Source organism: Antedon mediterranea, chromosome 4, assembly GCF_964355755.1.
Source record: "Antedon mediterranea chromosome 4, ecAntMedi1.1, whole genome shotgun sequence".
Taxonomy (NCBI): Eukaryota; Metazoa; Echinodermata; class Crinoidea; order Comatulida; family Antedonidae; genus Antedon; species Antedon mediterranea.
In genome coordinates this window covers 22,713,871-22,727,267 of record NC_092673.1, presented here as the reverse complement: position 1 = coordinate 22,727,267, position 13,397 = coordinate 22,713,871, and the positions used below count along the sequence as shown (strand labels likewise).

General features: G+C 31.2%; 2 protein-coding genes across 3 annotated transcripts in view; one reads left to right on the top strand and one right to left on the bottom strand.

The window, feature by feature from the left end:
• LOC140046943 (putative RNA polymerase II subunit B1 CTD phosphatase rpap2) overlaps positions 1–2,437 on the top strand; it is a 51,950-nt gene extending 49,513 nt beyond the window's left edge. For both annotated transcript variants that reach the window (XM_072091710.1, XM_072091711.1), the window contains one exon: positions 782–2,437. In XM_072091710.1, the coding sequence (XP_071947811.1) occupies positions 782–941 (160 nt within the window). In that variant the 3' untranslated portion in view covers positions 942–2,437. The remainder of the gene's footprint in view (positions 1–781) is intronic.
• Positions 2,438–5,455: 3,018 nt separating this feature from the next.
• On the bottom strand, positions 5,456–10,880 carry LOC140046944 (uncharacterized). The gene is made up of 4 exons (XM_072091712.1): positions 10,484–10,880; positions 8,215–8,430; positions 7,273–7,875; positions 5,456–6,142 (listed from the first exon to the last, which is right to left on the bottom strand). Exons 1-4 carry the CDS (start codon positions 10,605–10,607, stop codon positions 5,880–5,882), a joined length of 1,206 nt encoding a protein of 401 aa, XP_071947813.1. The 5' UTR covers positions 10,608–10,880; the 3' UTR covers positions 5,456–5,879.
• Positions 10,881–13,397: the final 2,517 nt, after the last annotated feature.

Genomic DNA, 13,397 nt, shown 5'->3' with positions numbered 1-13,397 from the left:
CTATTGTCAGTTTATCCAGGTAAGCAGCTCTCATAGACTATAAACACCACTATTGGTTTGTGTATTTTTGAAAGTGGGTTCTTTATTTTATAATCTTCATTTTTTATGTTTTGGGGAACTATACATGTTAAATATGTTTTAAAGATTGTAGAGTCGCAGACAAATGAATCTGTGCACCAACAATGCACTTTTATATTCAGTCTGTGGCTAGAGAAACATCTCATTGGCTATCTTGAGGGTTATGTGTATTGTTACAAAAGGCTGCTATCAAGTGTTGATCCGTTCATATAATATAAAGAAAAATTAAAATATGCATGACACTTTTTGTAAATTGTATAATACCATTTTTAAACTGTAAAATGGAATGTTTTATTTTGTTTTAAATGATACTATTTTCTAGTTCTGTCAAGAAAAACAATTTTTCAATGTACTTTTTTTATAAAACAATTAAGTTGATTGATTGATTTTTTTTTATATGACAATCTTATATGACAATTGTTTGCATATGTTACAATACCTTGAAATGAGTGTGTATGTACTTTTTTAATAACAAACAATTTATAACAATTGGCTAGGTAAAGCGAATACACTTTCTAAAAAATCACATGATACTATCATTACTGCTTTTTAAAAGAAATATTTCATGTTTTTATTTTCCTAAACAGTCATGCTATGCTGATTACTGCATTCAATAAATAGTTATAGTCTTTTTCTTTTTGCAATTTGCAAAGATCAAAATCTGATAAAATTTTTTACGAGATTTTTTCGATTGTTTTTACAGGTTGGTTGATAAAAATGAATTTGTATCAGCAGCAATGAGATCTTCTTCTGGCGTTAACTTTCTGTCGGCCATGTTGAAGAAGGTTCATATTGAATATGAAAAGCTTGACGAGTTTGTACAGATGTATTCAAGTGTGGAAAAAGATCCTTTAAACTTATAAGAGGACAATGATAATCATAGGGAATTCCTTTAAAGACAGAGAGTCCCAATGTTTTTTCTCCCTTTGCAACCCAGATAATAATCAACCAATATCTGTCCAGTATCATAAGCAAATTCTGTAATACACAGTGTCATAATATCTTTCACATAAGATGCCTGTATGTATAATCAAGGTTTGGTTAGGCGTATGAATTTGGCATATGATACTGGAAAATGATAGCACCAAGAATCTGCTAGTTTAAAGTTTCCCCATGAAAATATCGCAATTGGTTTTTTTTTTATTGTTTTAAATGTGAATCCATTTGTCAAATGTAGGGGTGTGGTAGTTAAGCAGTGACACTGTATAGTGGTAACATACTTAAATGTTGTTCCTGGTTCAGGTCCTGTCTCTGATCAGGATGTTTCTCAAAGAAAGACAACCACTTTCTAATCCTCATAAAAATATATATACAACTATGGATTTGTAGTCACATGCTCACAATGTGTTGGATTAAAAAAAATTCAAAAAATAAATGATAATTCAATATTATATATACAACAACTCTACTGAGCCACAGTGTACACGACATCAGTTACCTATAAGTATTTGATCTACCATTTACTACCGATAACCCCATCCTAACCAACCCAACCCCACCAACCCCTCCATCCCACTTCCAAACACTACCTCGTACACCCCTTCCTCATACAAAATCATTCCCCCAGATTGCCCTCCACCAATCAAATTGAAATTGTTTGTCTATATTATGGAAAGGTCGTTAAATACGTCTGACCTTGGTTAAAATGTTGTTACATATCCTCATTAAACATCATAGCGCTTTCAAGGCTTTTACATGGCATAAATATGTCGATAGTAAAGTTAAATTAAAAATATAATTATGAATGTAAACAACATTTTTTTTCAAGTAATTATTAAAATTAAGTAAATTTCTTTTATATGATTTTTTAAAGATTTTTTATTTTATATACAAAAATAAGCAAAAGTTTTGGGGTTCGAATCTCGGTTGTAAAGACTTGTTCTCATTCTCACAGATTTCCTCATCTTATCTTTTCAAATTAATGAATACATTTTCAGTATATCACCGGGCGGTTTAGAATTTGTTCTGTACATGTGGTGTTTCATTATGTTTAAAGTATTATTAAATGTCAAAAACCTGTTTATAATATTTACACAAGTTGTGTGTATCTAGAATCAAACATGCATGTCTTTTTAATGTAATCCAAGTAATAAGTTTCTAGTTTAGGGTACCGGTATTATTATTGAAATTTAAATGAATCCTCAAAATGTGATCCAAAATATGACGAGTTTTTCCCAATACTTTGTTCTACCCGATAAAGCTAACTTTCCGAGAAAATCATTCTGAAATTTCCAATCTATGCCTATCTTTAGCATTACTAATAAATACCAATAAATACCTATTCATTTGTTTTATTGTAATTGATTGAAAGAAAGAAAATAAATGTTAACGTTGATTGAAATTAAGGAGGAATTGCACTTGGCGTCGCAATCAATATATATTTTGTTTGCAATACTGTTTTGTAATTTTATTTTTCAATTTCCGTTGCGTTAAATTAGATCAATCAATATCAAGAAAAGTATAACGATTTTTAACGGATATTATAGTATTGCTATATTACAATTTTCGGCAAAATATCGGAATATGAATATATTTTTGAGTGAGGTCTCATACAAGTTTCATTGTTTGTATACAGCATTTTTTATATAATTGAAAAAGTCATGATTTAAATACTTTTATTTATTATCTTTTAAAAACAGTCTTCACGCTAACTACTGTATATCTGATTTGAGTAACTCAAGAAATAGCATATTTTGTTGCCATGATCAATTTGATAGAGACGGTATGGCACCTTTTCGTTACGAAGTTAATACCTGATTTAAATGTTTCATTTTGAGTGTAGAGACATAATAATTATCGCTGACTATCTAATCTAGAACGACCGATAAATATGAACAGTTTACCGGAATTTCACACATGGCTAACACCTCGTTACAGCGTACAAACTTCAAACTAGTTATAGTTAAAGACTAGGCGGATAATGACAGACCTGAATGCTAGGCCAAGTCGTTTCTGAGCCAGTATATTTTTACTAATTGAAAGAAGCATATTTTTAAATACATAGCCGATTTTATGTTTATATTATGCATCACAATCCTTTTAACTCGTTTTTTGTTGTTGTAATATTTTGTTTGGATTTTTTTTGCCGATTCTTAACGACTGATTTATAATTAGTTTAGTAAAGCATTGAGGAAAAATAAAGATAAACTACTTTTTTTTTTCTTTTGAAAAAAAATTGTTATTCTATGGTATAAGGCGTATTTCTAAATACAGGCCTACACCATGGAGAAAAATGAATTTCAAAATATAAGTGTATCTATCTATTGATATTAAACCTTTGATCATAGGTTTGAGAGGTCTCCTTTTATTATGTTATGCTTTCCTTTTAACAGCTGTAATAATGTGACGAACATGTCACAGAATCTTCCTACGATACTGAAAAAGAGTCAGTAGGTAGTAATGTATGTATGATACAGCCGGCTAGTCATATACTTTGCTTTATCATTTATGACGCTTGCCTTTTTAAATAAATGAAAGCAAGAATGTGATTTCTTGCTACAGATAGACATGACAATCTTTGAATTTGTTTCGACGACATTATTTTGTAAAAGTCATTTATAGAATTAAATATTTATATCTTCATGTTATACTTATCGGGCCAGATTGCGGTCGTCTGTTCTGTTTATGCCTCTGTGTTGTTTTCCTCTCTAATTGTGGCAAACATGGTTTTTTTTTCCTATCTATTTCTTCTTTTATTAATGTATTCGTTTATCTGGTTTTGTTTTCTTCTTTTTTTTTTGGTCCTCCCCGCCTTGGAAATTGTTACTGTTAAATAAATATTCCAAATCATGATATCATACATTATAAAGAGTTTTTTATATATATATTCAATGTATTGACTCATACCGTCTATACATACATAATTACCGTACATGAAAATGTAATAAATTGGCACCTACGAAATACTCCGTTACGCTAATGTTTTTTAAAATTTACTTAAAAAAAAACGATAAAAAACAGAATGCAAACAAAAATAAGAATATTAAAGAATGTTTTGAATGCTATTAATATTAAATTAATTTATTATCACCGTCTTCAATTGAGATTATTTTAAATGAAACTGTTGTTAAACATACGAAGAAAGGTATAGTCTCATCATTTATAATTTTGTATTTTTTAAATATTTGTGTTTCCATATATAGGCCTATATTTTTGTAAATCAACAATTTCAGCCTTCGGGCTGCATTTTTTTTACTATAAAAACCTGAATAAATAAAAAAATAAATAAATAGTACGCATGAGATTTCTTGTTAGTATGTTGCAATTTGATTTCCCTTTGAAAATATTCAAATTCTTCTACAGCGTTTGTGCATATTTTTATATATGATTTATGATTTTTGAAAACGTGTAGATATAATCGGTCTGTTAAGATTACAATTTACTATCGAAAGAAATGATTTTTATTCATAAACAGCGAAATATTTATAATTTCGTTGTCTGATTTTCTTATGTGGAATACTAAAAAATGAAGAATATGAACATCTATTTTGTATTATAAAATGGTATAAAGAATGAAGATGTTAAATGTTATTATCTATAATAATTGTTTACTGTTTTGTCCTTCGCTTTTTGTTTGGTGTTTCTATTGGATTATATAAGAATGTAGCTGTTATAAAAGAGTATTGTTATTCAATTTTAACTGTTTCTTAATTTTCTATTGAAGAATTTGAATCCCCTAAACTCTGTCGGCACTATAAAACTAGTTTGACAAAAAAAGTATGATGTGCCCAAATATGGTAGTGATATGCTTAAATATGGTAGTGATATGACATCATCATGTCCATATATTTTTTGTCACGTTTTGATAGTTTAGACAGAGCTTTAGTTTTGTTTATGTTGCGCTCCCCATCATCGTCAACACAGTAGGAAGTATTAAGCGCCATTTTCACTAGATACGATAACGACACGATAACGACACGATACGTTGGAAAACGTGTTTAAACGTTTACATTAGAACCGTCTCCGACACTCCGTGTCGTGTACGGGAAAAAAATCGGTCGTAAACACGTCATCATCATTTTTGTTGTAGGCCTATTGTCTTCAAACATCATCTCTGTCATGTTTCTCAACTTCAAATCTTTAATTATGTAGGTTTTATAATATAGGCCTTCTCGGCTTCAGTCGGCGCAGACCAGTCGAAAAATTAGTAAAATTTCGATCGAACATTATGTATCAATAGTGTTTCAATGATTTTCAGTTCGTCTGTGTGTCCTGTGTCGGTGACGCGGGCATATGAACTCATTCCACAACCATTCATCAGTCCTCAAGACATAAATACTCAACTATCTATGTTCGGATACAAATTCAAACAATCCGCAAATAAAATCGTATATAATTCAAAATTAATATTCTTTACATTTTTATTATTTTAATCTTCTGCATCTTATTCACAAAGTATAATACAATTTATTTATAACAAAAAATAATACAATATTCAGACATATACAATAAACTTATTTGCAATTTTACAATAATGATTCGGTATCAAAATCGAATTTTTTTAAAAGTACTATTAATAATCCACCAGCCTCCTGCTCTAATACAATTGAATTATCAACTCTTTTATTGTGGACTATTCTATGTTAAAATTAATTTATATTCTTATGGGCCTAACTCTTAGTTTTGCATAGATAAGAAAATATATATTCACTGTTTGTTCAGGTTTTTTTTTTTTTTAGTGAATGAAAACAAATTCGAAGTCGCGTGAAGAGTCAAAATGCGTATATAATTTATTTTATACTTAAATATTACAATGTTATTTAATTGGAATGTATCTCTGTTTAAAATTCGTTAAAATTTTCTTATGCTTTGATCATTTCTGCTGTGTTTATAACTGGGACGTTAATAGTTGTGATAGCTGGAGGCCTAGATGTTATGACGGGTCGTTCCTGATCGGGGTGCTGGGTCTCAAAATGTCGTCTGAGGTCTACTTTTCGTTGGAAAGCTCTACCGCAGATTTTGCAGCCAAACGGCTTGTAACCTGTATGTTTGCGACTATGCGTGATCAAGTTGGATGACTGGCTGAATGCTTTTCCGCACACAAGACATGTATGTGGCTTCTCTCCTGTAAAATATAATTAAATAAAATTATTAATCAACCATCAACGTCGCACGTTTTGTACATATAATTTAAAATGCATGTAATATTTGCGTACGATGTCATTTATCAACGAACAATGTTTTGAAAACATTTTATCGGTTAAAAAATGCCAATTAGGTGAAATTATTCAGAGTTCAGCTTGGCGTTACAATCACAGTAATTACTGTCATTGCGCATGCTTATTAAAATTCGTTTTCAATCTGTCAATTGAACTTCGATATAGTAATCGGATTGGAAGTTTAAGCCGATTATATTTATTAAATCACAACTAACGTTTACATATACTGAATAATTCTAATTTAACAGATTGCTTGTGGACAAATTTAAATACAATGAAAAATAATTGGGCAATACTGGTTGTAATCGTTGAAAGCGCTTATTAATTAAATTGCAAATGATAGCGTTGTTGCGCCCGACGCCCGCACAACACACAGATGGCAAATAGTTATTTTAGAATCTTAAAATTGACTTGTGTTACAAATTACACGAATTAAAAACTCGGAATGTGCTAATATTTCATAGAAATTAGCAAACTTATTAAGTCAGTAAAGCAAAAAAATATTGAATGCACGTGCCCAGTGAATATTTTATATATTGTATTTATGCCTATGTGTTATTAGATCAACTAATTTTACAGTTTTATTAAAACGTTAACCGCATTTGCACAAAACATTTTGATCTATAAAATTGTTTAAACCAAATATTATACCAGTAATATTAATCATTTTCGAGTCTTTGCAATGGAAAAATGAAGATTTTATTATTTTTATATGTTTTGTATCTGTATTAAAACACTTATTTTGATCTATAAACTTGTTTAAACAGAATGCAATACCAGTAAAATTAATCATTTTACACAAAGGAAAATTACATCTCTACCCAATAGGCATCGCGATATATAATAATTTGCTCTGTAGTTCTAACGATTAAATTTGAAGATGGTAGTTTTACACTGCATTATATAATTGATAAACACGGTATATTCGTTCCATTTTAACTATCGCTCATTATTCAAATTCATTAATATTATTATATTTAGAGCTATGCATAGTATGAAATTATTCGTTAGGTTAAAAGTTTGAAGTTAAGCCTACCTGTATGTATATACGTGTGTTTCTTCATATCTGATTTCTGGTGGAATCGCTTTCCGCAATATTCACATGGATATGGTCTGGTATCCGAATGTATTAGCATATGTGTTGATAAGGTTGATGATCTCTTAAAACTCTTTCCACATTCTTTACATTGGAATGTCCTATCTTGACTATGAACCGCTTTATGCTGGTTTAAGCTGACGGCATGTCCAAATGTCTTATTGCAAATCTCGCAAGCATACGGTCGCTTGCCGCTATGCGAACGTCGTACATGTACTTCAAGACCGTGCGGCGTGCTGAAAACTTTGGTACAGTCCAAACACCTGAAGGTACCTTGAGCAGCCCTGTGTGAAAGTGAACTAACTTCGTCTAAATCGGCAGAGTACCGTCGCTGCGGTGGAACTGTAAGATCGATATCTCTGGGTAACATGGCCGTAGCGTACGGGGACGGAATGCTTAGTGAAGAATGGCGGTACCAATTTAGTTCATCAGGAGAAACTGAATTTATAATCTCCTCAAGTTGAGCAAATCGTGCGCGGTATACATCAGTATAACTTAAAGTGCCATCCTTTAAGAGCTCCGACATTTCACGACTTATAACACCTTTAAAATAAAAGAATAAATACAATTTATAAAATATACTGAATGCTTTTTATCGTTTCAAATCATCACAATAAACTTTATTTTGTTTTAAATGTCGACACAAAATTAGCATGCAAACATAAACCGTAATGTATTCATATCGAATAATATTGAACTAACGCATGCGTGTTACAAGCGTGAGAATTTGAACAGTTGTGCTTATTGAAAGGGTTATAATTTATTCATAACTTCATCTTTTCATTGTTTTGATGTATTCTTACAGTCAATAAATTTTTAATTCAATTTAACAACGAAGTATTTACATCGGTTAATTTATTTGACAATGAATATTAGACGTACCGTTTGCGGGTGGAGAGGGGATGTTGTATGCTGTAATCTCACTTGGCCATCTCTGACCCGAGGATGGCGACGTTTGTCGCTCTGACGTCTTTGCCGAAAGTTGTGCTAGTTTAGTAGATATGGCTAGTGTTGGACTCAGTTGTTTCGACGGAACTGCTGGCTCCTCAAATGGTCTAAATGTTCCTCGTTCCCATGGTTCATAATTACGTGGTACATCTGTAAAATAAAAATAATTATTTAAATAATTATAAGAATCATGTATGATTTGTTTAAACAATTTTTTTTTTGTAAATCAAAGAAAAACAATTTCCGCCCAGATGAGTACACGATCAAGCGTACTAAACGACGAGATGGGACGACACGCGACTTTATCGCGGCAGTAAGATCGAATGTAACAGGCGGGTATAATGGCTCAATAGGCCACCTGTATCACGCTTGGATGGGCCTCTATGAAGTCTTTATCTGCAAAATTTCGTTTAAATTATCTAAATATAGCTGTATAGTCATTTCATGAAAACTATATTAACGAATTTTAACGACGACGACTTGTGTTTTATATTAACATATTGCGATATATATTAAAAGCTTATTATTGGAAATAGAAGCATGTAAATATTTACAACGAATTTCCAGATATTAAACTATAAATATGGAATATCGATGGGAAAATAACGAGTTGAATATGCCCTGCAATGATTTTAATATGCTGTGATTTTAACCAGTAGACAGACAACATATTGAGCGGGATATCGACTCTTTCCCAGCCTTTGTCAATAGCGTTAACACCTCCCCGTCTTTTTCTAAACACTAACTATACTATTCCTCGCAACCTATAATTATTTCCTTAGAGTTATTTAATGCGAAAAGGCATTTCAAAGCTTGTGCAACAATCATAGCACATTGTCTGAAGATGTGTGTTAATTTGTAGAGATACGTAAAATTGTTTCAAAACCGGACATAAAACAATAGGTGATCAGGTCGTCTTTTGATCAGTCAGACCTGGTCATACCCATCGTGTCATTGAATTGTATTGAATAGGTGTAGGTGCTAACACTACGTAAATCACGCATTTATGTTCAGGTTTTCACACCCAAACAAAACCAGCGCACTAAACCAGACTTATATAATAATCACGGTAGAATAAAATGAAAGACAATTTGAAAATAGCGGTTAATTCAATATTGTAATATTATGTAATCTGAATAAATACTAACAATTTTAAACACGTTCGATCGTCTTTTAATTTCCCAGGCCCGCTTCTAAATGAAATTATTTTGTTTAGCTTATTACCGTATAGTTCAATCAGTACCACAGGAAAAATAAATAGCATTAGTCCTATATTATATTGTTCATACATAATATGCCTATCTTCCTATTTTTCCCTTCATATTTTATTTATGAAACATTTTTGTTTTAGTAAAAGGATATTAAGATTATACATGAAATATACTTGTAATAATACATGCATAGACCTAACTCTGCATGTTAAACATACTCTTTGCTAAATTTGAACAATATTGTTTAATTTTTTTTGTATCGACAGCTGCCGGTATTCAGACAGATAACGAATCGGCGAAAATCAGTTTCCTAGATTTTAACAGCTGCATAGATATTTCTTTATATGTATATATGACTGATAAGTTTGTTGTTTGTTTTATTTCCAGGCCAGGCCTAAGATATACTGTACAATCAACAGATTCTTATCGTGCACAGGCACGCGACATTGTAGGCTTAGCAATCATGTAAATATTCAATGTAATATCTCTATGCTTAAACCATGGAGAAATAAGTTAGGAACTTATTTCTCCATGCTTAAACATAATCCAATGAAGTTATTTACACTCTGAGCTGATTGTTTGCACAAATTAATATCTAGTTTAATTTTTATCTATTTTTTGTGTCATGTAAATAACTGAATATTCGTAGGACAAAGTAAAATACACCAAATATATAGCATATTATTTCAAAAGTATAGGTTCCAGTAATTCGTTTGATTATAATTTATTTAAAAACCTATTTATTTAAGTATTTAAGTAAGGTGTTCTATTACAATATGTTATTAAACTGTTTGAATTATATTACATGTTTAATAGTTAATTTAGTTTAAATGTCCCTCGTACTTAAACCCCTATACGTAAACAATTAAATTAAAAATAAAACAGAATGATCAAATAGAATATTAAACATTATTTTTTTTAAATAAAATTTTACATGAGAAAATTAATATAACAACATTAAAATAAATATATTTTGTTTATATTGAACGTACCTTTTACTCTTGGAGCGACTGGTGTAAATGCACTTCCAATACGGCTCTGTATTTCTACATCTCTGTTACCGGCGTAAACAATCTTTTTGCTAGGCACTTTCTTTACAAGGAATGATCTAGGCATTTCTGCACAGTAAGATACTCGAAACACGAAATGATAATGATAATAACACAATTGTTTCAAAAATTAGGTTCTAGCTGTTCTAGTAAACTCCGAAGAGATTGTGTAGGCCAACTCTTAGATTTATCGTTTATATACATCAAGATGAGATTATGCAAATGAGTATAAGTTTGATTTTCAAAAGAACACGAGCTTGAATGCTTTCAAAAAGCTAAGTTACCGTTTGCCTGCACTGTGTATCTCTCCCCGCCCTCGTTTTCGAAAGCAGATGTGAAGCGCGACTTTTTCTTTCAGCTTCGTCATCGATCGCAATGTACGCATGCTCAGTGTAAATCTTTTGACAGGTGGTTGCTAACGCGGCAGCCAATTAAAATGATTGTACCAACGAATTAACTCGTTATTGGACGGTTAAGTTAGATAAAGCCATCACAAGGGGCGTGGTCATACATGTGTCATACCTGCAGTATACATGTTTGTATTTTGTTACTAATTAGGCTATACGTATACTCACTAATGATTCGATTCCAAAATGTGTAGTGTATCTCTTATGTGTTTACATTTATTTCTAGGTCTAACCGTTAACAATTTAGTAAATAAATATATTGTAGATTTGATATTTGTATAAGTAATTGTAATACATAAAATATATTTAAAACGTATTGGTTATATTTTTATTAAATCAAATAAAGAATAAAATTATAAACATAATTTTGACACAGTTGGAGAATTTGAAGAATTATCTATTTCTATAATTCAATTCAATAATTTGTTTATATTGACATTTTATGAAAACAATTTTATATTTTTGAATGAAGCATCCGACATTGATTCAAGATTGAAGTAAATTAAATGAATAAATCATTACAGTATGTGTTAAAAAAACAAATGTTTTGTATTCGTTGAACGTGAAAATATTTTAATTCGTTGAAAGTCTGTCTGTTCTATTTAGCAAGTCACTATTTCAACTCATTAATAATTCATATTTGTTTACGATTACAATATAAATAGGGCCTAGGTACAACGTTTAATGCTGTAGTCTACCATCCTATAGTAGACCTACCATCATACGCATAATGTAGCACCATTTAGCCCACAACCGATTCAGTAGAAACCAACAACAGTTTTACATTACTTTAATAAGGGAATGTGAATAACATTCTGGCTCCATAATATTAGGCCTACCAACTTTGAAACCAATTTTCATAAAATTGTTTGCATGTTGACGCACCGATTCCATTGTCTTTGACGATGTAACCAACCCATATAAATAATACTATCATTATAGATAGCAATATTATCAATTCCATATTTCTCGAATACAGGCTAAATCAAACGTAATTCGTTCGTTACAGATGATTGGCTAATTGGGTTAATATTATTAGCAACGCAATGTGTTGTATAAAATCCTAGCAGCAATGTTAATCTAATATATCGCCTTAGTTTAACACATTACCGAATATATTAGAATTAAATCAGACTTTGAATCATAACACTGTCTACATGGAAATTACACAACTTAATTTAGAAGCGCCAGGCTAAATGTTGACAGAAATACCATGTGTTGATGTGTTTTTGATTTATGAACAAGAAGAAATTAAAAATCCGTCCGAGTTTTCGCTTTAAACACCAATATACACAGACGAGCGTTACGGTAACAATAAGCGGAAAACCGCGTACTTGTCCCACACTACACACTGTCTATCCTGAGCGAGTTTCCACTCAACCGCCTATCCGTTTCGCGTTTTGTGTCATCAAGACATAACATAGATTCTATATTTTTGTTTCCCGCTTACCGTTAACGCTCGTCTGTGTAAATTAGCCTTTATGTGGTGAATAGATTATCTGTGACGTGTATATATTTTAAAAGCTTTTTCGAGATCTTCTTCAACATTATCGCCATTGTTAGATCATGGTAGTGTTATATTATAAAGGAGATAATAATGAAGGATTGTCTTTCCTCCGTGAAGATATTTGACCCCAAATGAATGTGCTATTATAAATTATTGATATTATAATGAAAATCTAGTGATTATAGGACAAACTATCCTGCAGAAATACCCTGGTGAATTGAGATAAGACAGATCGACTCTCAGCACTCAGCTTGAGGCCTAGGTTAAGGAATAGGTAACTGAGATACATATAGAAACAATACCAAGAATCGGCTGTGATTTAGGCCTTTTTTTATTTTTTCTTTGCTTCAAATAAAAATAACAACATAAAAGGGCTCCAATAGTTTGTCGTTCAAAAGTAGACATTCGATTAATATTGAATACACATTTAAAATTGACATACCCAACGACGTCGACGAACCGTTTGAGTCCGTGTGTTATCTTAACTAAAAATCCAACGCAACATACATATTTTATGTAAAAAACAGTGACTTACATTGCAGAACTATAGGCCTACAGTACACTAACGAAATAACTGAGTTGAATTTCAACTATTCCTTAATCCATTATCAGATTAGAAACTTCATTATTATTACTATTAGGATGTTTCATCTTTTTATTCTCTTATGTAAAACAATGACATTTCAACTTTGTTCTCATGGGCATGCGAAACCGAGAGCCTGTGTATAATGTTAGTTTTTACACGGTTGGGTGTTCACAGTAGCGGAGATTTTGAAACAAGGGGTTGGTAGGGTAGGTATTCTTTCTAGGTTATGTATACACTTCATTCGACCGTACAAGCGTGTACTATCAAGCTAGGAATTTCATATTCGATTAGGTAACAATATTTCCATATTCCTATAAGTTTCCTTATAATACGTTCTATATTGTGATATTTTGTTTA

Coding starts and splice junctions, on each gene's coding strand:
- LOC140046944 (XM_072091712.1), bottom strand. CDS start 10,607: ATGCCTAGATCATTCCTTGTAAAGAAAGTGCCTAGCAAAAAGATTGTT. Junction 8,431..10,483: donor AGTCGCTCCAAGAGTAAAAG/GTACGTTCAATA, acceptor TTTATTTTACAG/ATGTACCACGTAATTATGAA. Junction 6,143..7,272: donor ACACACGTATATACATACAG/GTAGGCTTAACT, acceptor TATATTTTACAG/GAGAGAAGCCACATACATGT.